Genomic DNA, 27,977 nt, shown 5'->3' on the forward strand with positions numbered 1-27,977 from the left:
AGACTTGAATGCATTAGGTATATAGTTAACATGTGGGGCAATAAGTAAAGCCACTATAAAATAAGACATTTTGAATTTATTTTAAACAAATAGAAACACACATGCATTTCAACATTTAAAGCCATATAAATGGTAAAATAAGTCCTGATCTGTCTTTGGTAGAAATATACATCTCTGATTCAGTTACAAATCTAAAATCTACAAACGCTGAGGAAACAGTCAGGACTAAACAAGGAGAAAGTTTGAGTTAAAAATACACTAGCAAAACTTTTCCACATTTACATCTCTATTCGTTAAACACTAATAACACCACAGTTTTCACAGACATGTAGTAAGACATGTTAAAATAATTTTTTTGCTCAATATAAATATCAAAATAAATCCTCTCTATAAAACTATCATGCCTCGGTTAAATTTATTGCATAGAAATGTAGTGACAAATAATAGATTAAAAAGTTCAAACCATTAACTTATTTCAAGTGCAATTACGATTTTAAGTAGATAGAGACATGGACATTTGTGAAGACCTGAGAGGTCACGGAGTTAAAAAGATGATCTGAAATCACAATGGCACGCACCATTGGCAGAGGATGGCAACTCCCAGGAACTTAAGCGAGGGTAAGATGTACTACAAAATTTTGGAATGTTTGTAGGATTTATTTTTCTAGGCCCATGCAGTGCAGAAAAGTAAACACCCAAAATAACCTTCTCCAAAAGATTTATTCTTCGGTAACTTCTAAAAACAAATGGCAATTAATATATGGCCAAAGCTGCTCCCTTAAATGTGTGTGGACAAACTAGAAGCATGTTTTAAAACAAAACAGCATATGTGGTATGTGCAATCAATAGCATATTGAGTTTAAAAGAGGTCACATAATTTGTCTTATTTGTAACCCAGTGTAAGGTGACATCCCAAATCCCCTCGGTATGAGTTATTCATAGTGTGATGGGTAACTAATACATGGACCGGAACAATATTTCACACCGTTTCTTGTTCTCATTTCAGACAGTCAATTACTCCAAGTCGTCCTGTTTGCTTACGTTACAAGGATAACTCTTTTCACTCGAAGGAACAATATTTATATCATTAAATATTTACCGAGAATATAATCTCTGTTCACATGTCATCTCATCAGTTCAAACCTAAGGGAGTCAAGACTCCAGTCTACCATCTAGATATCACATCTGGAGAAGCGGTCTGTGGCTGTGGATGCTTTGCCCGCTTTTAGGACAATTGGACACAGTTCCTTGGGTTCAACGGACATGCTCAGAGTGAGCGAGTTCTTATTTGAGATCAACACACCCTCCTGGTCTTCAGCCTCCATGTCCACACAAATACCCCCGACTCTTCCGTTCTGCATCTGGCTGAAGATCCCCTCTCCCTCATCTGCAGGGCTGCCTTTGCTGCTGGAGCAGTCCATGGCCTCTGCCTCTCCGCCATCAGAAGGGACCAGAGGTGGCCAGCTCTCTAGCTCCTCTCGTTCTACTTGTGGCCTGTACGGAGGAATCTCTGTTACCGCATACTTCCTAGCCCAGCTACTCAATACCTGCTGCCTGCTTTCACTGCCGGGCTGTCCTGCTTGGCTCTTGGATTGGGTAGGAGTTGAGAAGATGGTCTCGGAGTGGGGCAGCAGAGGGGAGACGGGGAGAGACCGACATTGCCGACCCGGAAGCTGCCAGGGCTCCAGCCAGGTAGCGAGGTTGGGCTGAGGCTGGTATGCACTCTGACTGCCGTGGGGCGAGTGCAGATCGAACAGGAGCGAGAAGACTGATTTGCTGGGCATGGCGTAAAATTTGATCTTGCCCCCCTTTAGGTCTTCTCTAGCATTGAATGGGTTGACTTTTGGGACCCCATAAATGAACTCTCTAGGTCCTGGGTTGTAGTAAGGGTCCTGGACGTTCACTTTGCGAGCGGGCTTGCGAGAGAAAATGTCTGACTGGCTGCGGGAGAGCCAGATGCTGCGACGTGGACGAGGCGACTTTGGTGGAATCTTATCATCTTGGAAACTGTGAGAATTTAACCTTTTTATTCCCTTATCAACAGGTCCTAAAACAAGAGAAGCGATTAGAACCATATTAGTTTTTTGATTCTTATATAACCGCTAAGAGTACATTTAAAAAAATTACAATTCAATCAAGGACACATTTTTAGTGTTTAAGGGGGATCATTTTTGTAAGATTTTTCGTATGCAAAGACAACTAATAGAAAAACGCAATAAAATATAGTTCACCCAAAAAATGAAAATTCTGTCATTATTAACTCAACTTGTAATTTATAACCTTTATGACTTTGCAAAAAACACAAAAGATGATATTTTGAAGAAAGTTGGCAACCGAACAGCACTGGACCCCATTCACTTCTATTGTATCGACACAAAACCAATGCAAGTGAATGGGGGCCAGTTGACAACATTCTTCGAAATATCTTCATTTGTGTTCTGCAGAAGAAACTACGGCAAATAGATTTGAAATGACAAAAGGATGAGTTAATGATGACAGGATTTTTTATTTTTGGGTGAACATCACTTTAAGTATTTAAAGAGCAATCTTGAACACTAGGGGGTGCCAAAGTAATGTTTGTTTGAATGAAACTAAATACATGCAAAGCAAATGGCTCCGTCATTTTTACACATGCCCAAATCCCAAAATACAGCTGAAGTTTCTTTTCACATTAAAGTATTTTAGAGAAAAACAAACCTGAGCTACTATGTGGCTTAACATTCCTGACTGATATAGACCCAAATTTAAAGGCAGGCTGCATCTGGATGTCTGACAACTTCATGCAGGCTCTAATTTCGTCGAGCCACACAATATTTTGTACTTATTCCTTCTACGTTCAGGATATAATTTAGTGCTAGGCGGAAACAGGGTTGCAAGATTATAGAATAGAAAGGGAGTGAGAAAAGCTGGCAACCAGACACTGTGTGTTATTAAGAAATTCCTATTAGAAAAGGAGAGTCCAGCTCATGAAAGTCCCTTGATAAGAGATGCTACTGCCTTTGGTCCTGCTTGTTTTCTAGCTACTCTGTATGACATGTGTGGGTGTTGGATAGCATGATCACGGCCTTAGGGATGACTCGGGAAACCATGCAGTGGTTCAATAAACATTTTGTGTGTTCACCACCACGGATAATGAATGAATGAACAACATTCGTAATACAATCATAATGATTTTAGTCCAATCACTATTACAGAACTCACCTTTAGGAAGGGATTTTTTGTCCAATTCCACTGCAGTTAACAGCATCCTCTCTCTCTCGGATTCATCGCCTTTCAGCTTTTTCTGGATCTCCTCTAGCCTCTTTACTATGTCTGGAAACGACGGCCTGAGCTTTGGATCCATCTGGAGTGTGTGTGGAGGCATCAAGAACACAAAAAAATGCATCGGCATCTAAATTTGGAGGTATCTATCTCAAGTATGCTACACTGCACAAAAATCATAATGGGAGAATAATCTTAAACACAGTTGATGCAAAAACATTTAATAAGGGTATAGTTGCTTTTCTGTTGTTTGACTGCTAAAATTGAATTGCAACAAGAACAATAAAACAATGCAGAACTATTTTAAGTAGGGTTGAAAATCAGGAACTGGTTATTATTCAAACATGATTCCATTACAAAACAAAAACAGAGATGCAAGATGAAAACAGATCTTTGTAATGTCTGTTTGTTGTTGTGTTCAGCCGAGGAGGATAAGACATCTTGACCAGTGTAGTTTGATTCACAAATGAATGAGTCATTTTATAGAAATGGTCAAACTGACATTTGGTCAGATCAGACTTTAAATGAACAAAGATTAGTTACTGTTTTTAAAAACAAGGAATTACGGGAACAAAATTGAATTACTGTAGTCAGAACCTGAGGTCATCCCATTTCCTACAGTGTGAGATGCGATTTGATAAGAAGAAATGATCTCACATTGCAGCAGTTAAAGGCGAGTTGTAGGAAGTCAGGTGGACAATCTCCTACCATGTGCTGGAAGGCATGATAATCCAGACCAAAGTTCTGTAATGGAGGGACATGACTTTTTAATGACCAGAAAATATATAAGTCATCATCATACAGAACTGTACGATCAAGTTGTGGATTTACTTCAGTGCGTGGTAAATAGTCAGGATCAGCCTGTATCCTCGCAATGATCTCGCATAAAAGAATTCCATATGAAAAGACATCAGCCTAGAAATGAATCAAAGTAATGATAATGTGTTGTTATAAATGCTGGAGAAAACCATTTAATAGTGTTGAGCGCACAGTACAGCTGAGAATCTAACCTTCTCGTTGTACGGCTCGTCTCTTAACACCTCTGGAGCCATCCAGAATGGAGATCCCACCACGGACAGCTTCTCTCCCTCAGAACTGAACACACAGATACAGGTGGTTAAACACCAAAACCAGATGTGTACACCTGCTTACATTTGGAAGTAAAATACAGGTCCTTATTATGGATGAGTCCTATTAGTATTATAGATGAGATCTATTAGTTGACCCGTGGTTCAGACAACCCATCGACTTGTTGATTTCAAAATATGTAGTCAAATAAACAATTGAGCCATTTGAATCACCTTAAATTCAGTACTGCCAGCAGCACTCACAGGAAGTCTTTGATCAAGCTAATGTGTTAGGAGGAGGTAATGGGAGAGAAAGGTTTTCTTTGAGCCGCTCTGGTATTATTAGCTCTCTTAAAAGTTGACTTTGGACGATATGTTCCTTCCAAATCAGATGTCCCCACCCCTCGCTGGCCGTATCGCTTGCATCTCATCATCATTTTTATCAAGTTTGCACGAGCAGAACAGAGAGACGCTACCTCTCTACACCACAAATCATTGTATTTGTAACTGCTACTGGTGGTACATTTATTGCACTTTCCATAGATTTTCTACACTGGAAGAAAAGCATCGTTGGCTCTTACTTACTCATCACTGGGGATTTTCTCCGCAAGGCCAAAGTCACCAACGACTGCAGCATAACCATTCTCATCTGACTTGATCAGGCAGTTCTGAGAAAACATTTAAGAGAAAAAAAACAATGAGTACTAGAACATATTCCTTCTCCCATGGGACACCCTACACTTGAGATTTCAACTCAAGTCAATTAGAATCACTTAAACAGAAAGTAATGATGTAGTGTGCAAGTCAAGGGGTGATTCCCAGAGCTAATAATTACAGGAAGTCCCATAGGTGCTAAAAGAGAATATGCAACAGCCGGCGGTAGAAACAGCATGTCAGTGCATGCCACCCATAGAAGCACCTGTTTCAATCCTGACGGGTATTCTGTTTATTATGTAAAAATACGAAACCTGTGGACATGTGTACCTTACAGGTTCTCTGAAGAGTCTTATGAGAGATATACATTTTATTAGCTGCATTTTTCTTGGTAATCAAAACCATGATCTTGGTGTTGCATTGACCTTGCTTTACCAGTTGAGCTACATGAAATAAAAGTCATTTTTGTTTAGTAATGACGAACCAATTTGGTTCGGTGTTAGGTCCCCACTTAATATCCGATCTAAAATCTGGGTCCTAATAAAACCTAGTTGAGAACCACTTCTATAACTTTTAAAAAAAATCCATGATGTGATGATTGTATTTGTTCTTGCTTACGAACACAATGTTTAAGAAGGCCTTTACCTTAGATGTGAGATCTCTGTGGAAAATGCCCTTTGAATGAAGGTAACTAAGGCCCATGGCAATCTCTAAGGCCAGTTTGACTCGCGTGGCCCAGCTCAGGTACTTATTGCTGTCCAGCAGCTGTTCCAAGTTGCCACCATTAATGTACTGAGAAAAAGAAAGAGACATCATGATGAACACACCAGGATCAAGTTAATTGTTTATAAAATCCCAAATCATTAAATTAAAGAATGAGAAGTAGGCAATACAGTGTCCTATTTATCCAACATACAGATAAAGGAAATTAAACAATATACAGCCAAAGAAATAAATAAGAGACCGCTCCAAATTTTCACTTTAAATCAGTATTTCTAGATGTACTGTGGACATTTCATTCCAGTGTCTGTTGAATTTCAACAGAATCAAACCTTAGAAGCAAATGTGAAAGACTGACAGCATGACAAGACACATGAAACTGTGATAACATATTTTCGAACTTTTCCTAAACAGATGTGAATATAAACTTGTTTTCTATGCAGTATTTGCCCTGAAAAATACAGAGCATATTTTTCTGTTATTTTCACCAGTTTCTCCAGTTTCCATTTTCTGCAAATAAATGCAAATAGAAACAATATTTTTATTTGAAATTTGGTAAAAATAGTTAGTTCACAGAATGAAACAGAAATGATAATTTTACCTAAATACATACATGTTTATAGTAAATTGTAAAATCAGGAAAACGGTCTCTGAAATATCATTTTTTTCTGTGACTACATTTATTACAACAAGGGCTGGAGCCTGGAAGTGAATTTTTATGGGTGGGGGCAGATTTCCACAACAAAATTTATATTTCTTTACCAAAGAAATGGTCTGAGAGCTGTATTCACATTTCACATAAATATAGTGGTACTGTCTGAATCTATGGTTCAAAAATTTCTCAGTGAGTCTCACCCATATTCACCACTGGTGAAACCTTGACAGAAACTCTTGCATTCTGGGGGTTATAATTGTTTGATGGCCACACTATTTACTTTTTAAAACAAAGACGATCTCCTGTGGCTAAATATGGTCAACTCTCTAGTGCACCGGTTTGAAAAAGACAAAGCCTGCAAACCAGCAGTGCTCAGTAGGAGGCCATTAAGTGCATAAAAGCAGCCTTTTGTTTCACCGACCATATGCATGACAGCGCCATCCAATAATTAAATCATTATTCTGCAGGAGACATTTCGGTTTGTGTGATTAACTAATCTCTCAAAGATTTGTTTCAAAGATAATGTGCCACACATGCTGCCAACCAGCAGCCTGATGCGTTCCCCACAGGACACCGTCTCATCTATGTCCTAATTTTGGGTTGTCTAAATGATAAGTCCTGACTTACACAGGGCTCCACATTTAACCAACAAAATTAGCCACGGCTGATTTAGGGCAAAAGTATAATCCAGCCATCCACGTCCGCCCACATGAGGGTCCGTGGTCCATTTTTTGAGACCGCACGGACAGTACCTGTGCGAAAAAATGTTGAATCAGCCGAGTCCACTCGGTGACGTCCTGCCCATGTGTCGAACTCGTCTAACCGCGATTAAGTAAGCTCACGAAGCTGTGCGGATGCGTTTGTGTGCGAGACGGACATGGAAAGTCAAATATTTCCGCCGATTTAACTGAGGAGACCTTAGTATGCGTCCACTGTAGAGAGATATAAACAGAAAGACAAGAGGGCAGAGTCGAAATGACAGGACCTAAAAGTCTGTGCCATGACCCCACTTTGTTTATCGATAGACTTGTACCTTTTCAATGCTTACTAGCATATGATGAAGACCACCGGTTAGGTGAAACTGCATGACCTTCAAATTAAAATCAGGTAAAACTGGACAATAAATAAAGTAATTTCTCATTTAGCAAGAAATTTTTCATTTTTGTATTAAAATAATGATATTAGGAGGCATCTCGGATTTCCAAAGCTAAATATGTGAGTCCTACACTCTTTACCTTGTGGGGCATGGCTATTTTTGCTGTGTTTACTTCAAGTGACAAGAAAACCATGTCCATCAGTATTTAGAGGTCCAGGCAAGTTCTAGAATAACATCCATTTATCAGGATAGCGTTGTAAATTAGAGATACACCGATATATCGGCAAATAATCTGTATCGGTCAATGAAAGCAATTTTTCCCACTATTGGTTGCTTGTTCAAAACAGGCATAGTACATAGTCATCGTTTAACTAAGGGGTGTGGTTGGCTACCCACTTTAATGCCATTCCTCTTTCTCTCATCATCCCTCAAGACCTGATCTCTTGTCCAACATACATCCCCATTCCATCTGGAGCTGCATGGCTTATGCAGTCTGTCTGCTTCCTCTCTTTAGGGTTAAACCTCTTATGCTGCTCTCTGCATTGCACCCTTTGATCAGCGATGACCGAGTACTGCCTGAATGATGAAGCTCAACAGAATGAAAGACCCATGCTCACCCATCTTCTTTATAGGTCTATATGGAGCAATAATCCACTTGGTGAAACGGTAGCCTAGCGTACCGGAGATTAGCTCGCTCCTGCTTACGCAGACTAAAGCCGAAGATGGTGACTGACAACCATCAAGAGGGTTGATTTCCTGACTGCTGAGTGATAAGAGCTCATTTGAAACACGGTCAGCTCACTCAACAGCCTTTAAATGAGGTGTCTTTGCTGGTATGTTAGCTATTGAAAAAGTCATTCTTAATGATAGGAGCAACATAAGGCCATTGTGGCTTTCAATATTAGTTTAATCCTTCAGCAGACCAGTGATTACTATAGCACGAATACCCTCTTTCAGTCAACATTCAGTCAAAGCAGAGCGAAGGTTGCAAGGTCACTGGTACAACAATGCTGTGGTTTGAAATGTATATCTTCTACTTACAAAGGCTTTTCACTTGCTATAAGATGCATCAAGGTTTCAAAACATTGAGCAGTTTATCAAGCTTGTAAACTATAAACTAGAAAACTGCTCCCTTGTGATTTGATTCAATTACTTCACAATGAATTAACACAACTCTTAAAAGACCCCCAATTTACAATGCAAAACTTGGACCGTACCCTCAAGAGTCCTTTTGCTGTACCTCTACGACCTTAAAGGGATAGTTCACCCAAAAATGTAAATTCTGTCATCATAATCACTTGTCATGACCGCGCGCGCGTTTCCAAAACAGACCAGGCATTTGCAAGTAAGCTAATGAATGGGAACTAGCTGTGTGTGTATGCATGCCTTTGCGTCCCTGTGCAATAGCGTTCAGGGCAGGGGATGTAGCCAACCTCCTGCCGCTCACAGTCACGTTCAGTCCATTCACGATCACGTTCTGATGAAAGAGAAATAATACAACGGGGGATTACAAATTGGCCTTATTGTAATCCGTCAAAATGACAGACGGCCTTCAGATTTTCCATCACGGGTAACAAAAATCTGCCAATGACTGAGAATTTTGGGTTAACGCGACCTCAGAGTAAAACATGGGGAGATTTTGTTTCTTGACTGAAATATCCCTTTAACTGGCCCCCATTCAATACAATAGAAGTGAATGGGTGCCAGTGCAGTTTGGTTACCGACTTTCTTCAAAATATCGTCTTTTGTGTTCTGCAAAAGAAAGAAATTCATAAAGGTTTGAAATGACGAGGTTGAGTAAATGATGACAGAATTTTCATTTTAGGGTGAACTCCCACTTTAAGTACTTAAGAATGAACCATTTACATTTACATTTAGTCATTTAGGGGTTTTGCATTACCAATTAGTACCCATTTTGTTTTGTAAACACCTTACTGATCCTAAGACCTCTTTGGCTCACATTGGAGGATTATGTAGGCAGCATTTCACATATGAAGCCCAATGTAATCTTTTATATAGTGCAGTTGCACTTGGAAGATATCAAATTGATACAAAAATGTATATTTGCTGTACCCGAATTTTCAGCAAAAATATAACAAGGTTTACAAAAGTTTCAAGTGTCTTTTTTGCTTCTCCTTGGTCTCAAACATCAGCTCTTATTTAACATGCATTCAAAAATATTTGGATTGCATTCATGTGTAGCAAGAATAACAGTGAGGCTAGAAACCATAAAAACAAGCTCAGGTTATAGCATAAATTCTATCAAAGGCATTTGTTGTTGAATTGTTTAACTGCTGGTTCCAGTGCAGGCAATGGGAAAGAGTCTGGCCATGTTTAAGGTGATGTCCATGGTAAATACCTATAGTCTGTCACTTACCTCTGTGAGAGCATGAAGCTGACCTTCCTGCACACACACGCCCATGAATCTACACAAACACAGAGCAAGAGAGATGTTAGTTTAATTCTTTGCAATACACAAGTAGAGCCCCAAGACATCAGCATCTACTTTACAATTGAACAAGTTTATGGGATATCCGTAAAATGTGAGCATAGAGGTACATAGTATAGTACAAACTCAAAAGGACAGTATTAAAAGTCCTGACAATCTTGGAGGCATTTGCCTGAGGTTTAGTTTATGCACTGTATTTGTTTCATCTGTCAAAAACTGCTTTTACAAATGACACCATAAACTCAGACAGGTTAACAGTGCTGCATATCATCACACCCTATAAAACATGAGAATGTCTTCAGTACACAAGGGCAAAACTCTTATGTGAACAAGAACAATGGCACGGCGAAGCAAGATTTCCGGCTTAAAAAAAAAAAATCACCATCACCAACTCCTTATGTTCAAAGGGTTTATGCAAGAATAAAGTAAGCAAAACAAAATGCTAGGAGTTTTCTACCTATACATCTTTACCATGTTCACTTTCATGTAGACAATGTGTAGTTACTTCACTATGGCTATGTTGAACCAGGCAACAAAAATAAGACTCGTTTCACTTAATTATAGAGTATAGTGCAGTATAGCAAAAAAGCTAAAGTGTACATTTTTATAACGCTGGATTGTTTCATTCTGAATGGAGTGTAGAACTGAATGGTTAACACACAGCCAATGCGTGAAGAGCAACGTGGCATGTTATTCTCAGTCTCCCAACCTCTCCTCCACAGTGACGGCTGTTCTCTTATGTCTCTTGGCATCATTCTGACATCTAAAGCATTACTATAGTAATTTATGTATCTATACCAACCACTGTCAAAGCTGTCTGAACAAACAGATCGGATTTCAACACTTGCATGAACACCAACACATCAGATTTACGATCAGACTGAACACCGAAAAAAGGTCCATAAATATTTGGACGGAAGCACATATTTTGTAATTAAATATTTATGGACCTAACTGTAGCCTTTCACTAATTTGCTCTCAGTGTATCAATGTCCGCCTTACACGACTCATTAGACAGGGTACAAATTTGTTGCCGTTTTGGGAATAACAGCCTCATAAACTCAAGGCATGATTTTTATTGTGGCTCTGTGTGTTTGGATTTCATTAACAAAGACCCCCTCAGCCTTCTCCTGTCTGCAATACAGTCTCTCCGCCCCCGTTCGACAACACGCAACAATGGTGAAATTGTCAAATGCGCACAGCCTCTCTCTCTCTCTCTCTCCCACTCATCCACCCACAAACTCATATTCTGTTGTACACACAATAAGCAATGTGCCACAAAATGGAAACGATACAAAATGTATTTAAAAAGACATTCAAATGTGAATAACAACATTACTTGTTATAAAACAACCATTCTTGGTGACAGACAAACACATTGAATTAGGTACAGGATGTGAACTACATGTCCGACATCCTGCTGATCAATTCTCAGGTAATCAGCCCCAGGAAATCTCATCTGACAAAACTCACTAGCTTAACTCAGCTGATGTGAAGAACCAAGACGACAGTTTTTCCAAGGACCCTGATCTCAATGTAATCTACACTCGAGATGTAGTTTCAGTCCATCTATGTTTAATGGATTTCTGACCTGATTTCTGTGGACTGGAGGAAGAAGAGGACATCACTGCATTTCCATCCAAAGTGGAAAAATATTTCAATTGAAAGCAACGCTACAGAGCCTCACCGTATAAAAACCTGCAGTTATTTGGAGACACTGGCAGTACATAAAACTCCTTGTTCAAAGAGTGGGAAATCTAATATTGATATTAAACTACATCAGCCACTGCTTTTTTTGTGCATGTTGGTGCTGAATTTTCCTTTAAAGTCCATGTTAGTTTCATTTTCCTATTTAGTTACAAGCTTGTTAAATGTACTTTTATTGCATCAGCCCCTTTGTTTGTTAGAGTAAGCCTCAACTGAAATAAAAACACTTCATAAAGTAACCACACAGACAAAATGAGCAGAGCCATAGACTGAATTTACGATTTGTGGTGTTCTCCTTGGTCTTGAAGTTTAATTTTAACTTCTTCTCTAAAAGTGAAGCAGATGAACTTCTTAAATTAATTTCTCAGAGTTACTTTGTCAACTGTAGTGTAAAGCAGAAGACCCAACTGGTACATTCACACGGGGCGTCAGTGTCAATGCTTATCATTTACTTTGAATCGGTGACGTCATGGCCGAACTGAACTGTGGGTCCATCGGCGTTGTGTCACTGGCGGTGCTCGGGGCTCTAAATGTAACATTTCTCAACTTTTACAAGCACCAATATAGACATCAGTCATTCAGATTCGCCTTATGCAAATAACCTACTGCAGGCACTAGCCATTGTGACCATGCAAGACCTGAGTACAATGTGATTGGCTGTTGTTGCTATGACGATCGTGTCAGGGCCACGCTTCAGACACGCCAAGCGTTAACACCTTGTGTAAATGCAGGGTAATATATTAATACAAAAACAACACTTTAATAGATTAACAGAGAGATAATTCTGTATATATAAATACAGTGGTGGCCAAAAGTCGAAATGTCAAACTTTGGAAAATTGAAAACTTTGCTTCTTATTCAAATTATTATTATAGATGTTGTGAAGATTTGTATGCATGTTAAACAGTGCTCGGAGTTGTGCTTAAACTTTAGAACAAATATACAAAGCTTAATGACTAAGTGGTCAAAATCACAAAATAATACTAGAAAAAGAACAACATTTCATGTGAGCTTTTTTGTATATTTGTAAAAAAATATATATTTCTGCTAAGAAATAAATGTGGTTTGCCTTTTTGCCAAATAATGTCCAATAAGTACCATAAAAGTTTTGTCCATTTTGTACAATACAACTCAAATTTTGATGGTTTAATCTAACCTGAGGGGGCATTAAAGGCAAATAAATCAAAATTCCTATGGTGTGACTGCAAACATCTTAAGATGTTAAAAAAATGAAGATAAATCTCTCTATTAGGGAATGTACAAACCTGAGAATGTTGGGATGGGAGAGTCTGTTCATGAGCTGAACCTCTCGCAGCATGTTTGCACGATTACTGCTCAGCGTGTTCATCTTCAGAGCCATGACCTGGCCTGTAGCTCTATGACGTACCTACAACACACAGACCAAAAGCCATTGCTCATGTTGTGTCATCCAAGGATTATTAAAATACAAACCAAAGAAATGTGTAAATGGAATATATGTTCACATAATACATCTTAAATTGAATAAAGACAATGCAACAGCATCATGTGAGAGTTATGGGTCTAGATGCACTATGATTTTAGACTAGAGATTGTTAAATTGGATGGGAGTCATGTAAAATCCATAACATTCAACTGCCAACAGTACTCATAAGAGACTTGGGGCACTATTTTAAGGATATAAGCACATGGTCTAAAGCGCAAGATGCAAGTGCTATAAGGTTGTGTCCGAATCCTGGAGACCATCTACAGGACAAGCCGGATTTTTTATCTTTACGTAGCCTCACAACAATAATCTTTTAAATTGAAAATTATATTTGGCCTGTTTGTGTGCTGTTGTGCGTTCCTCTGTGTGTAATAAGCACGTGGGCTATGCACCTGCCTATTAAACGGCGCATATTACGAACATGCTCTATAAATAACAAAAACGTATTGAGCCGTTGACTATAGACCAGGTATCAGTTGGTCAATTTCAGTCCATTTCAGTTGCCTCAAAATAGCAACGCGCTATGCACCTGGACACAACTTGTTTTAAGACCAGCACGCCCATAACAAAATAGCGGATATGCATTTGCTATTTAAACAACGTGGCTCAGGACATTAAAATGAAAACTGCATCAAGCTGAAACTAGCAACCTGGCGCCGTATTGCACCGATTGCATGATAGAGCCTAAGTGCCATACATTTCTAAAAAAAGTTCTTTGATAAGGATCATTCTTAAGCAACCAACATGAGAGAAAGAAATGAGAGTAACAAACGCTGCACAATAATGGATGTTAGAGCTTTCACAACAACTGGGAAATGTGCTTTTTTCAGAACGGTTTTCTTGTTCCCTCTTTCATCTTGCTGACCAATTAAAAGTCATTCAGGAAATAATATCAACCACAGGATGTCCTTATGAGTAAAAGAAGAATAATCTATTCCTTTAAAATGCTGACTTTTCTGAAACTCAGAAATGGGAGTCAAAACACTGAGATCTGTTGTTAAATTAAGTGAACATACAGCCAAACATTCATTAATGTTACTTTTTACTATAAATACATGATGCTTACATAACTAGTATGCAATGAAAACGATTCTTCATTTCCTGTACTGCAACCATAACACTCCACTCCTGTTCTGCTATGCCCACCCGCAGTGAGAGCCGACTGCCAGACAGGACCCAGATGCTACCTCCTTTATACAACTCAAACTCGCAATCTGTTCTGCTATTATCAGGTCGCAGCTTGTTGCCCAATAAGCTTGCCTCTACGCAACAAATCCACTGTCTTGGGGAAATATTACAGTTCTGCAAATGAAGATGGATTACAATATTGCGCAACATGATTATTTAGGGATTCTCCATCTTGCAGTGGGGGTGTTGATATTTGTTCAAGCTCCTGATGCGGTTAGCGATTCAAAGTCATTTGTTCCAATCAACTGAATAAGAATATTGTTGTATTTCTTCCTAGACATGTTCGAACAGATCCAACATAGCAGCTGGCATTTGGCTCATCTCATTACCCCTACCTGTGCCACATAGAGACACCCCCTGCCTGCCACCCTAAAGCCATCCGCTCAGTTCTAGGTCTAAGCCACCTGTGGGAGGACAAATATAATGAAGGGAGCCAGTATAATGTAATATACCCATCAATTCCAAGAGAATTGGGTTCAGGGTTACAAACTGAAACAAAACTCCTACTTAGTAGTTTGACAGGACTATAAAATTAATTATTTACGCTCCTAAAATTAATAAATTTGCATGTTGAATTCAAAGACCTCAATGTTTAAATATAAACATGCCTTATCAGGGCGCTAGACTGCGACCAAATGCTTGCATTTTGTGACTATATTTCCGGCTGGAAAAACAGTTGCAAAATGCGACTGCCAAACTGATCATGAATAATTTTTGCGTGTTATAAATTTAATGTGCAAAAAACTTCTTATTGCGCAAGTGGCGCATTCCAGTCACTCCAATTTGTCTCCCCTCCTTCAGTAATCCCTAATGTATCAGTGCCCCCACCACCCGCCAATGACACAATTTGCGCGCTTGCAGAGCCGATGAGAGACGCATTTCATGCTATTGATGATGAAGCGGAAGGACCGACACAGCGCGCTAAAATAAACATGTTTTGCATGCAGAATACAACAATTTCCCCAGCAAAAGGTACAAGCCAGCAACGATAACAAGTTGTGTTGCGTTTATTGTTTGAAGTGTGAGGCTAATGCAGAAAACGTGTTTAAACAGAGAGTCAGAGCGCAAACTACTAAAACGAGTTCTCTTCACCTCTTCTTACATTAAAACAGACATATAAACACAAAATTACCTCAAATTTGTATACTTGCTCTTAAAGGGGCAGCAGCATAATAAAGACATCTGTTTATAATGTTCAACAAAGAAAAGAAAGAAGGGCCCAAAACACTCCTTATATGTTCTCCTTATATGACTTGTTAAGATACATACAATAATTTAGTTGTTAAAGATATGCTTTAAATACACATTTCACTTTGTGTTGAAAGCAGGGTTGGGTATCGTATGGAGTTTTTTTAGATAACAGTACCAAATCGATACATTTAAAAAAAGAGCTACAAAACACCAGTGGATGACATTGAAGAATAATATATTAAATTAAAAAAAGACAACACAACAAATTCACAATTCAAGTTTTAAAGCAACAACGAGCAGTTGTGGTGTATGGTTCCCCCATCAGGTTGATAAGCGCAATTGTCTATTATAAATGTCATAAATATTGCCACTGTATAAGCTTCCATGTGGGCAGCGCAATACACATAAATTTGTTGATTAGGCAGAAACCGCTGTTACGTCATGTCACTTCATAAACTGTGCATGTACTAAAGCACTCTTTTGGCTCCCGTGGGTTGAACTACTCGCCTTTACTAAAAGTTCAAACTAGATTCCGAGGTATCAGTTGGCTGTTAGCCGTTAGCGCATACAGTGCTAGCTCGTAGCAGCTAACATGCTAACATTAGATACATAACACATTTGCAGTCTCCCAAAACACAACACATTGACTTGAATGTGTTTTGTAACCAACGCAAATTATTTTATGTAGTTATATTTTCGGAAAACACACTCGCGACCAGGCATCGTGCTTTGTGTAATCGGTGCAATAAATTTAACTCAACTCGCTATGTGAATAGTGCCTAGCACAGTACCTATAGATACTGATAACATTAGTCTATTTGCAAGAACTAATGAATCAGCAACTTTTGACCATAGAAGATTTATTGTGGTTTGATAGTTATCATTTACAAGCATAAAACTAAATTTGTGATGAGGCACGATCATGCTACGAAAGCTATTCAGACCCGGCAACATTACATTATCTCTAGTCTACCTTATGGTTATAAATTGCGAACCAGCAACGTAAGGGTGTCAATAAACAACCCGAGCACAGCTAATAAGCTCAGAAGAACAGTAAGGATTTTTGTACATATAAGACTTTCAAATCCAGTAGCAGGAAGGCTAACTTTAGGTCTACATCTGCTCTGTAATCCGTTGCCTCTTGCGTCGCTGAGTGCAAGTCAGATATTGATTTGTGTCCGATCACTCTCTCTCTTTTCCTTTTTGTTTTATTTGCTGGCTCTGCCATGGTGATGGTTTGGAGACTTGCGTTGAACGAGATCATTTCGTCTTATTGTTAGCTGTTGGCTAACTTCTCCCAGGCTACAAGTAAAACGTGACGTATGCCGTAAAGCAGGGGATAGGCGGGGCTTATCGCAACCCTTAAGCATAATACTATCTCACTGTGAAAGTACAGAAAAATACACAATTTCTGAAGCCTCTTTTCTGAGAAATATGTTCCAGACATGTCATGGAGACCCTAATAAATCATACCAACTTGTTGAAAGTGCTCATCTGAGGAAACCTTTAAGTAAAATCGAACTAATGTTTCAGAATTCACTGTAGTTATCCTCTAGTACAAACATGATTTTATCATTATACGACAGAGCAAACAGATAGCATTACCTAATGACATTGGCATCATTATTTTCAGCTTCCATACTATTTCCAACTAAGATAGGAGTCTGCATTTTTCATTTATTAATTTGCATATAGGGACATTTGACAAACACCGTTTCTGTTGTTTAAAATGAGCAACGAATCTACACAACGGAGCTGTATGCATCACGCACACCCATGACATTCATAATAATGATATTTTGGCGCTGTATCCTCTAATATCCTCATTTATACAACAAAACCACTTTGCCACATCGCTCCAATTGTCCTTCAATTCCTGCACAGGCCTCAAATTTAAGCCCCTGCCCAAGAGCTTATCAGAACTTCAGACTGAGTCCGCCTGAAGCCCGTTGTGATTTTTGTACCTTCGCATTACACAGGCTGATGCAGCAATTGGAATAGTTCAGTTTTTCTTTTAATGGCAAAAGATCAATTTAATGATTTGACTGCATGATGGCCATGAGTCTGCTTAAATACTTGCTTTGGCTTAGGCTGTTGCCGTAAGAAAAAAAATATATACATGGAGCCCTATGATTTCCGCAATGCGGAAAACGCAGACGGAATCGAGGAATCCAGGGCATAAAAACAGAATTTGCTGTACAACACGGAATGGCAAGGAAGCTGGCAAATGTGACATTTGCTAAAAAGAAATTAGCGCTGAACCGCTAACAGCTAACGAAATATTCAGATACTGTTTAAATATGTATTCTGCTTGTTTTGCATGACTGTGCGAAAGAGTGGTGTGGTTGCGTGTACTGAACCTGAACACATTGTACTTCAAAGCCCGCGTTTCACTGCACGAGGACACATAAACAAACATCATTTGCGGCCATCCGTCAAAATTTAATTCCGGTTGACTTGAACAAGTTATAATACACTCACATTTTACCACACCACCACCCTTGAATTTTTTATAATTTGACCACAGAGTATATGGTTTACTTTAGCAAACTGAAGTAAATGTGCAAGTAAAATTGCGCTACTTATACATTTTTTTTAACCTCATTTAAAAATGGTACTTAAATTTAAGTAGACCTAAAAAAAAAAGGAAAAAAGTACCAGTAAGATTTGGTGGTTTATTTACATAATTGTACATTATACAGGCAACGGTTATAGGTATCAGCGAGTACCAGAAACAAAATATCGGTACTCGTACTCTGTTTTTAAACAATGGTATCGGTGCATCCCTACCACAAACAACACAGAGTGAGAACTTCAAATGAGGCACAAAACCACAAGCCTGCTACTTTCACTTTAAGAAGCTAGTGAGAAACATAACTTCCTCACACACACCCCAAAAGCTACTTTAAGCTTTAAAAACTAATAAAATCAATGGGATATACTGTATAAACACTGGCATAAAACTTTTGGACTGAGAGAATGGGATCAGGGCATGACCCAGGCAAGATTTGAACACTGTGTCCATGTGAGCCAAAGACTTCAAGATAAACATTGTGATCATGTGCACTTATGCACCACAGCTTAAACAATATCTAAACAGATTTAAAGCCAGGGTAACTCTGACAGTAAAACCATCAAATAGACTGTATGGGTGAATTGTACCAACAAGGATTAAAGTAAACAGAGTTTAGAGCTAATCAAGGGTTTGTTGATCCTAGTTTCCCTTTAATTCGAGCTGTGTTGCACCACTTCAATTTAAACAAAGATGAAAAAATTGTGGATTAAAGGAGTCATATGAGCTTAAACAAATTTAATCGCTTGTTTTAGAAATAATGCAATGTGAATACACGATTTAAGGTTCAAAAACGCTTTATTTTCCACATATCGTGCTTGTTTGCATGTCATCTTTGCCCACCTCACTGAAACGCTCAGATTTTTAACAAAGCTTGTCGCTCCAAAAAACGTGGTGTGCTATGATTGGCCAGTTAACCATTGCATAATGATTGGTCGACAGACTCCACTGTCAACACGCTTCTCACAGTAGCAGTGCTCACGTCGCGAGTATGATCTTGCATTACAACGCAACTTTCCCCTTGGCTCGTATGAAGTTAAACTTTATTAAAACTATTAACAGCTTCACAAAGCGACTTGACTTCTGAAATACCTGAGGACGAGCTTTATTATATGCACGTGCATATCACTGCATCCCTGCCCGAGCGCCGGACTGGAGCGGATCACGAAACTACAGACTGAAAGAAGGTCAAAAGAATGTTTGATTTGTTAATTTGTTATGGGTGCATAAATTCACATGTTTTGTTCATCATGATGCCTGCGCAGAGTTAACCAGGTTACTTATATTTACACTCCATCATTCCGCCCAACCCTATGCAAGGAAATGTCACATTTCTTACCATATTTGGAACATCAGGTTCTAAAGCAATTGTACTGAGAGTACTGACTTGCGTATACTTTTGGGCGGTCTTTGTCAACTCATATCACGAACTGACGTGGATTTGTTGGGGTGTGGTAACACAATGCGTTTCAAGCAGGTCTGGGTGTGCATTTGCTCTTAAATAGAATGCCTCTTCTGTTCTGACACTTTAATTTTTGCAATTTTATGTGTCTAATACACGCAAGGGCAATTTATAACACACCAAAGACACAGGAAACACATGTTTGGCGCCATTGGACCCCCTAAAAACTCAGTAACCAGGCCTTCTATGTTTCAAATACATATCAGAATATAAAATAAATGGCTGATAAAACGTTAGATGTTAACTTTTTATATACATATTCGACTGGACTCAACTGATTAAATATTATTTATTAAAAAAACATCTTGTCCAAACCTCGGCCGCAAAGAAAATATAGAGAGGAGCATACTGCCAAACCACCACCCCCCTCCCCACCAAAGCCGTAAACCTAGCGGAAACACTGAATATAAATTTTTATATTATAATAAAAATAACAAGCATCAAAGATTCATTTCAAGCATTAATTTCACTAAGACTTCAATCTTTGAAATGACATTATTCAGTCAATGATATGAATGAAGATACTGTTGTTATGTTTTCACAGAATATTCTATAGGATGATTTTATTAAGAAAACAGTAAAAAGACTTTTGCTGGATTTCACAAGCAGGGTCACATTTTGTTATGAACAACGTTCAACGTTGTAATTGGGAAATTATTTAAAGATAGAAGAAGTTCTGGTATGAATCGCATCGAAAGGCCAATTTAATAAGTAATTTTGTTTTCTGTTTATGATGAGAGCATTTTAATTGTTACATTACATTTATTGTTTGTATGTTGTCAGTATATTTACAAATATGAATGTAATGTACCGCACAATAAAATGTCAACTGTAAGAGACTTTTCTTTCCCGCGTATTCCACAGAATGTAAATAAGTAGGCATGGTTAACTCAGTGCTCCGCAAGTTGGGCGTTATTCTGAAAAAAACAATTGAATTAATACACCCATAACAAATTAACGTATCAAATATTCTTTGACCTTCTTTCAGTCTGTAGTTTTGTGAATCGCTCCAGTCGAGCGCTTTCTCTCTCACCCGCAGTGTTCGTGCAGAGATGTAAAAAACTTTTATCCATATGAGTGTATTCAAATATTTACTGTATGTAGAAATCAATATATAGTCGTGACATCATCATCATCGTACCTTGTAGACTTCAGAAAAGAACCCAGAGCCAATCCATTCGCAGATAAAGTCATCAAGTCGGGTCAAGCAAGAAAAGGCACTGATGAGAGCTCGGTATGAAGAGGAATACACTCTGTCGAGCTGTGCCGGGCTGGTATCCACCCCTCCTACCCCACCATCAAGGTCCTCCAGTCGATCTGGCCTTGTGGGGAAACCAGCAATGGAGTTGCGTTTGCTCCGCTCCATCGCTACTGGTGCACAATTAATGTGGTAGAGTCCTAGTCAATCACCTGTTCACATATTTGACTGTCCTTGTCAGACCTAGAGAAACAAAAAGATAATTAAAATATTTCAACATGTTTTTGAGCACATTCACACCCAGCTGTAATTCAGGAAAAAAATGTATCTGAATGCGCCACGTGAAACGTGCATTCTGTCTTATGACCTTGCTTTTGATAAACATGTGAGGGAGAGAGATAGTTCAGAAACCGACGTGCAGAAAAGCATATTCTGTCCCACGATGCTTTTATCCCTTTCGGTCTGCGCAACATGAAAACCCCATTCACACAGACCGCTGATCGCAGAATATTGCCAAATAAATGATCAGAGTGCATTCTGTGTGAATGCAAACGCATCCCTGATTGATCCGACAAGTGAATCTGGGTGAAGGGGACCTAGTAACATTAACAGGATCTGTCCCGGAATGCTCCCTGAGTGAACAAAAGGCAGAAACAATGCCGTAAAACACATCTATAATAAATGATTTGGCTATGAAAACAAATATAGTTCAGAAAGTAATTTTGGCTTGTTAACACAAAAACAAAAAAAAATAGCCCTACTCCTTGTCTTTAGGTAAATCATGACTGAATGCAAGAGTCCCAAATCACCAAATTTAAGGTTAGATGTGAGAATAGAGTCGTCTGCTTCTACACGCAGTTTAAAATTGAAATTACTTTTATCAAAATATTAACACAAAAATACAAAGGGCTTCAATAAACTTGATCGCTTACCAACCTTTAAAACACTGCTTTGTAAACCTGCCTTGTAAACAATATAAGTGTTTCCCCTACCATTACCTTAGGGGGGCGCTCCGCCCCTCCAACGGCACCACCCGCCCCCCTTGAACGTGCGCTCCGCTTTAAAATGACTGCACGATCCACTTTTTCGGGAAAATCGTTAAATCGTCCTATATAGTAGTTATCTATAGAATTTGTCAACATGCTTGCGATAGATTGCGCCATGTTAACAAGCTCGTATACGTTGCTTGTGAATTCAGTAAGATTAAGTGACGCGGTCAGTGAAGATGGAGGGAAACACGGAGGACTTGGTCCCTAAAAAAAATTCTACATCAGTAATATTGAAATGGTTTGGGTTTTCCCAACTGACACGGCCCAAACAACAGTTATTTGCAAATGTGGCAATGATAAGATTCGAGCGTCGTAAGGCAACACAACGAACCTTTTTAACCACCTCAAAATAAAAGGGACTGAAAGAGTATGCCGACAGTCAAATTATAAAGGGATCCCACGCGAGTAAATCAGGTACAACCAAGCATACGGAAACTAAAAGGCTTAAACAACGACTTTAGCGAAAGAACCATTTGAGAAAGGAACTCCGTATCCGTATGACAGAATGAACAAGCGCTGGAAAGATGTCACTGACGCGGTCGCATTTTACCTGGCCAAAGACATGATTCCCATAAAGACTGTGGAAAATGAGGGCTTTAAAAAACTACTCAAAGTCGTAGATCCACGTTACGAAATACCCAGCCAAAAATATTTATCCTCCACGCCCATTCCACAGCTTTACTCAGAGTGCCGCAACAAGATGAAAAACAAAATTCAAAATGTAAAGTTTTTTGCTAACAGCTGATTTATGGTCTTGCACTTGCATTAAATATTAACTTGATTAAAATATTCTTCAAAATATAAATGGTAAAGAGTATATTTTTATATGGGGACTTAGTTTGGCTGTATTGAAGCCCCTTTAATTTGCAAAATAGTCTTAAAACCAACTTGAAGAAGAACCGCGATAAAATCGTGAATCGTGATCTATCTGGAAAAAAAATCGTGATTTGAATTTTTTTCTAGATCGCCCACCCCTAGCTCACACACAGGTAAGCACACTCCGACCAGTGGACAGAGAGCACGTGTCCGACAATATTTCGTGTCAAACACCGGAAAAGCAAGCAGATACAAATATTTGCGTTTTTAAACGCTCCCAGGGTGTTGAAAATGGCTAAGTAAAGAAAGGCCCCTTCCCCTGAAAAGCAGCAACAGTCCAGTCACCACTGGATGACAGGTTTTCCCCCAGCCTGGCTTCGTTCAATTCGGACCAAGGGACATAATGAACCATTTACATCACAGACAATTTCTGTAGTTTAAATTGAGCAGCGTGTCTACATAAATGAGCTGTACACATCACACGCACTCAGGGAAATTTATGTTGACTATATTTGGCCGATATCTTTAATATCTTCATATAGTGCCAAACGCATTTCATTTGAACCCTTTTTGCTCCGTAAATGCTGTTTCTCCTGCCAAAGACGCGTTGCATATAGAGACCTGCAGACACCAAGATCAGGTAATGGACATTTTTTTTTTACTGTAACGCTTAAGTAAACAAAATGCAGCAGTAATGAAGTATTTTAGGCTGTCAGTCAGTTTACTGTTTGCTATATAGGTTTGTTGCATTAAAAACCATAACATCTTGTATCTAAATTTAGCATTAATGATATTAATAATATCAATAGCATTAATAATCAGCGTGTTAAGAGCATTTCATAATGAATCATGTTTTAATCTGGGATTATTGAGAATCAGTTCTAGTATGAATGGCATGAAAATGCTACTTGTTAGTAACTGTAAGTACTCCTGCTAATGTTGAATTATTTTCAGTTGTGACATTTAGTTGTCAGTAGTTTTGTTAAAATAGGCCACTAGGACTTCGCTTTAGCACGAGTGCCTACAAATTGTTGGTATCTGAATATAAAATAAATGGCCTGATAAAACGTTAGATGTTTACTTTTTATATACATATTCGACTGGGCTCAATTGATTAAACATTATTTATTCGAAAAAGTATTGTCCGGACCTCCACCACAAAGGCATATAAATATAAAAAAATATAGAAACCCCCCCCAAAGCCGTAAACATGTGGGAAACACTGAATATAAACATATTGGTTTATAAATACATAAAGTTTGTTTTAAAACTGACGTCTTTGTCATTTGCAAAAGGCAAAAATATATGCTACAGAATAATCAAAAGTAAGAGATTATTTAGGCCTATTCGGTACTAAATAAAGGAAAGCAGTAATAATAATAAATTGCGCCAATAAGGAAATATTTTCCCCTGTGATCAGCCCTATTTTCATGAAAAAAACATTAAACATTAAACATTAAATTCCAGTATATCATCACATGTCATTACGAGATCTTCACAGGATGTGTGTGAACGCACGCACAGATTCCAGAAAAACCCTGCCAGTGTGAATGCACAAAATCTAACGATCCCAGGAAACATTCCTTTACACATTTTCTCTGTGTTTTTCCAGCACTTATCACAAGCGAGTCATTCACCACTCATAAATCACATTTAATGTCGGGGCAACTCGCACCAATGCAACCCTGTGAAATTTGACCTCGCAAGTTATAAAAAAAAAGATCACATTTGCGACCATTATGGTCGCTGTCTAGAGCACAGATTCCTCTAAAAATGGATACAAGTTGTCCAAGTACATTCTATTTTTAGGCTTACACATAAAATAAAATGGGGTTACATAACACAAGACTTTGCCAGTATCTAAAAATTGCCTTTCAACACTTAAGGTGGTGCACCCAAAGTAAAAAGCCACTTCAAAAATATCAAACGTCCATGCGTTTTAAAGTTAGGTCTACTCGCTAAAGTGTGATAAATCAACAAAGTTCAGTAGTTTTCTGCTGTAATGAAAGAGAAACACATTTGCTTAGACTGTGGATAAAAAAACTATCAAACCCAGGATACCAAACGTGAGGGTTTCAGAAATCTTTTATTACAAATTTAGAAACTACTTTTCAATAAGTGGCAACTTTCAAACTTCAATTATTACATTTTGAAGAGTACCTTAAAGGGATAATTCACCTAAAAATGAAAATTCTGTCATCTTTAACTTATCCTCATATTAGTGCTGGGTGGTATACCGGTTCATACTGAATACCGGTGTGTATTTTTGTTATAACATGGATTTTTAATATACCGCATTACCGGTGTACGTTGCTTAAACAACGTGCGGACAGCAGCACAAGTGTAGCAATTGCAAGTTCACATTAAGTTTTATTAAATATACTCGCAAACAAAGATTTATCATATCTGCTCAATATAAGCATATAATATGATGCGTTTTTAGTTTTAACTGTTTCTTTATATGCTGTGATGAGAAATAAGGGTCAGTAAGGAGGATTGACAGTGTAACGCGATCGTTTTCCTAATTTAAGCCTTTGTTTTATGATTAAAAAATATGATTTCAGGAAATCATAAAGCCTGGCTGTAAAACACAACAGACATCACACGCATGTTTTAATGCTACAATTGTTAATCTTTTGTTTTCCACTGCTCAACTATTCATTTTTGGGTGGACGCTCCTAAATCTTGAAGCACCAGTGCTTCCATGGAAAAAGGTTAATTTCGAGCCCTGAAATATTATGTATGCAAGTTACCTTCGCATGCTATTCAGTTGTTAAAGAAGTCTAAACTTTCCAGTTATTATACGGGACACTGTCACGGTCACCATGACAGTATAAAAGGGCATTTTAGGTCAATCAACAGCACTATTTCCTTTCACAGTCAGTAGAAAATGTTGTTCAAAAATACCCATGTACCAGGAAACCAGTACAAATCTGGAAAACACCGCTGAATAAATTATTGGTCATACCACCCAGCCCTACCTCAGATTGTTCCAAAGTCCAAACCTGTATACATCTCTTTGTTCTACTGAAAACAAAGGAAGATATTTCGAAGAATGTCAGCTGACAAAATTCCAAATATCTTCCTTTGTGCTCAGAAGAACTAAGAAATGTATACAGGTTTCGAACAATCAGAGGATATGTAAAATGGTGATAGAATTTTCACATTGGGTGAACTGTCCCTTTTAAAGGTCACATTCCCCGCGATCCCTTTTTCCAACCTTTTGTAAGTATGTAATGTTGCTGTTAGAGCATGAACAATACCTGCAAAATGACAAAGCTCAAAGTTCAGTGCCTAGCAAGATATTTTGTTTAACAGAATTCGCTTTTCAAGGACTACAGAGAAACGGCTGGAATCGGACTACAGCTCTCTACTTCCCGGGTTCATGATGTCACTATTCCGACGAGTGCTTTTACTAACATCCGCCCAAAGGAATACCCCAAAAGAGGCGAGGCCTTCCTTAGAGAAAAGGAAAAACTGCTGGAGTAGTGTTTAGTTATAAGATGCGTGCTAAACTACTTTCACTTTCATCACAGTCCTCCTTGCAAATGTCTCCTGGTCAACCTGCTTGTTTAATTATCCTATCCGGGTCCAATATAACAAGCCAAAACTAACGCTTATTTTAGTAATGTTAATTAATATAACTGGTCTGACACCAATCGGTCCAGCATCATTTCCCTCGCAATAGTACGAAAGATGTTTCGATCTCTAACAAAGATTGACACATGCACCAGCAGACCTCAGTTACACTTTGATCGATCCGTACGTTTTTAACTGATGAAGTGAAGTTGACGCCATTGTTACTGTTAAATGCTTTCAAGCTGGCTCCATTAAGGGCACACATGTTCACCTTACAAAGTTATCAGTAGCTACGACAATCTCTCATTCTGTCGAAACAAAAATACAACCCTTTACATAACAACATCACGAAGCAGGGCAACAATGATTCGGTAACACCAACTCCATCAACAAAACAACATTTTGCTGACTCTAACCTTTGCACAGTAACTGCACAGGTATTTTGATCCAGCACTACTCTTAAAATATCTGACTCATGATGATGAGCTAAGCAAGACCAGTTAAAAGAGCAAACAAATGAGGAAAATGACAAACATTTATTCCAACAGAGACTGTAATGGCTTGCTTTACAGAAGGTCATCAGTATTTTAAATCCAGTGAACAGATGGTGTGACTTTTACAGGCAGACGATGTGAACAACAGCATGCCTGACATTCCACAGATGTGAAAAAACCTAATAAAGAAGGACTAAGTTACCTTGCAAAGCTCATACCTGAGATGTCTTCTTGCATCTGATTAAGATTACACTGGGAGAACAGAAAGGCAGTGTTTTCATTACAAATCTGTTAAGGATGTTATTGTAATTTACAACATCAAACATTCAAAATGTAAATACTAGAGGATGTTCAGCCAAGATCACCGTGACACGGTAACCAAAGCTTCTATGTTGGCCACAAATGACAAACTTTTAAACTCTTATACATTTCCTACGAATCTAGGTGAACATGTCGGCAGGTTTATGCACTCGACAGGAAGTTCAACCTTTTTACACGTTTGAGCGTTACATGGTTACCAAGGAAGCCAACAGCAAGGCGACGCGGAAGTGCAAGTGTTGCAATCCTAGATCGCATAATAGATGCCGACCTAAAGTGAACTCTGTCGCTGCATCCCTGTTGCCTGAGCTGCAAAACAATAACCATCTCAATGCCGCTGAGAATAGCGATCAGGTGCAACAGCATGCTGCCGTTAAACAAGATCCCAAAACGCTTTTTAATTGTTTACTGACACGAGCAACTGAACGCCTGGTTATCAAAATACTCCCTTCCGAGTAAACACTTTGAAACCAAGACACCCGTTAATTCCTTTCAAAATGAAATGTCTTACCTGTTCACCGTGCTCGAAACTGAAGCAAAGATACGGTGGTCGACAGGCCTCATTTAGTTCCATTGCATTTTGGCAAAACAGACGAGGCACGTACACTGCGATCCATCTTTTTACATGCAGATAATTGCTTGTTTTGACCGAGCGTCAACTAGTCTATATTTAAACTCCTACACGACTGAAACGCGGACGCCCCATGACCTTCCTAAAACCTAACTTCGATAAACAAAACTTTCCGAAGCGAACTCAATATACAGACGAGTGTTCAACACGCACAAACTCACAACTGCGTATGTTTTGCTGTCCAACGAAATGAAGTGGTCAAGGGAAGATAAATAAAGCGCGAGCTCTTTCTGCCTTCTTCCTTAGACTGATCTTTACCCAACTTCTATAATGTCTGACTAATTTAACGATCAATGCATTCCCAAATGCGTTATTCCCGGTCGGGGTGAGTGAAAATACAGTGAAGCAAATTCAACACTTCCATAACAGTTGCCTCTCCCCACGGACCAAACTTACGTTTTCTTT

At 38.7% G+C, this 27,977-nt stretch overlaps 1 protein-coding gene across 3 annotated transcripts; it reads right to left on the reverse strand.

Annotated features, from left to right (window-relative positions):
• Positions 1-56: 56 nt before the first annotated feature.
• On the reverse strand, positions 57-27,968 carry tesk2 (testis associated actin remodelling kinase 2). Of its 3 annotated transcripts, XM_056743497.1 has the most exons (12): positions 27,453-27,968; positions 26,826-26,875; positions 20,629-20,928; positions 12,875-12,996; positions 9,831-9,879; positions 5,628-5,774; positions 4,914-4,996; positions 4,272-4,356; positions 4,093-4,176; positions 3,919-4,005; positions 3,202-3,343; positions 57-2,047 (listed from the first exon to the last, which is right to left on the reverse strand). In XM_056743497.1, the coding sequence occupies exons 3-12, from the start codon at positions 20,851-20,853 to the stop codon at positions 1,173-1,175; spliced, it is 1,899 nt and encodes a 632-aa protein (XP_056599475.1). In that variant the 5' UTR covers positions 20,854-20,928; positions 26,826-26,875; positions 27,453-27,968; the 3' UTR covers positions 57-1,172. The 3 variants fall into 3 exon arrangements, with proteins under 3 accessions (XP_056599475.1, XP_056599474.1, XP_056599476.1); XM_056743496.1 differs by lacking the exon at positions 26,826-26,875; XM_056743498.1 differs by lacking the exon at positions 27,453-27,968 and having other exon boundaries at positions 26,842-26,860.
• Positions 27,969-27,977: the final 9 nt, after the last annotated feature.

Source organism: Triplophysa dalaica, chromosome 3 (genome assembly GCF_015846415.1).
Source record: "Triplophysa dalaica isolate WHDGS20190420 chromosome 3, ASM1584641v1, whole genome shotgun sequence".
Lineage (NCBI taxonomy): Eukaryota > Metazoa > Chordata > Actinopteri > Cypriniformes > Nemacheilidae > Triplophysa > Triplophysa dalaica.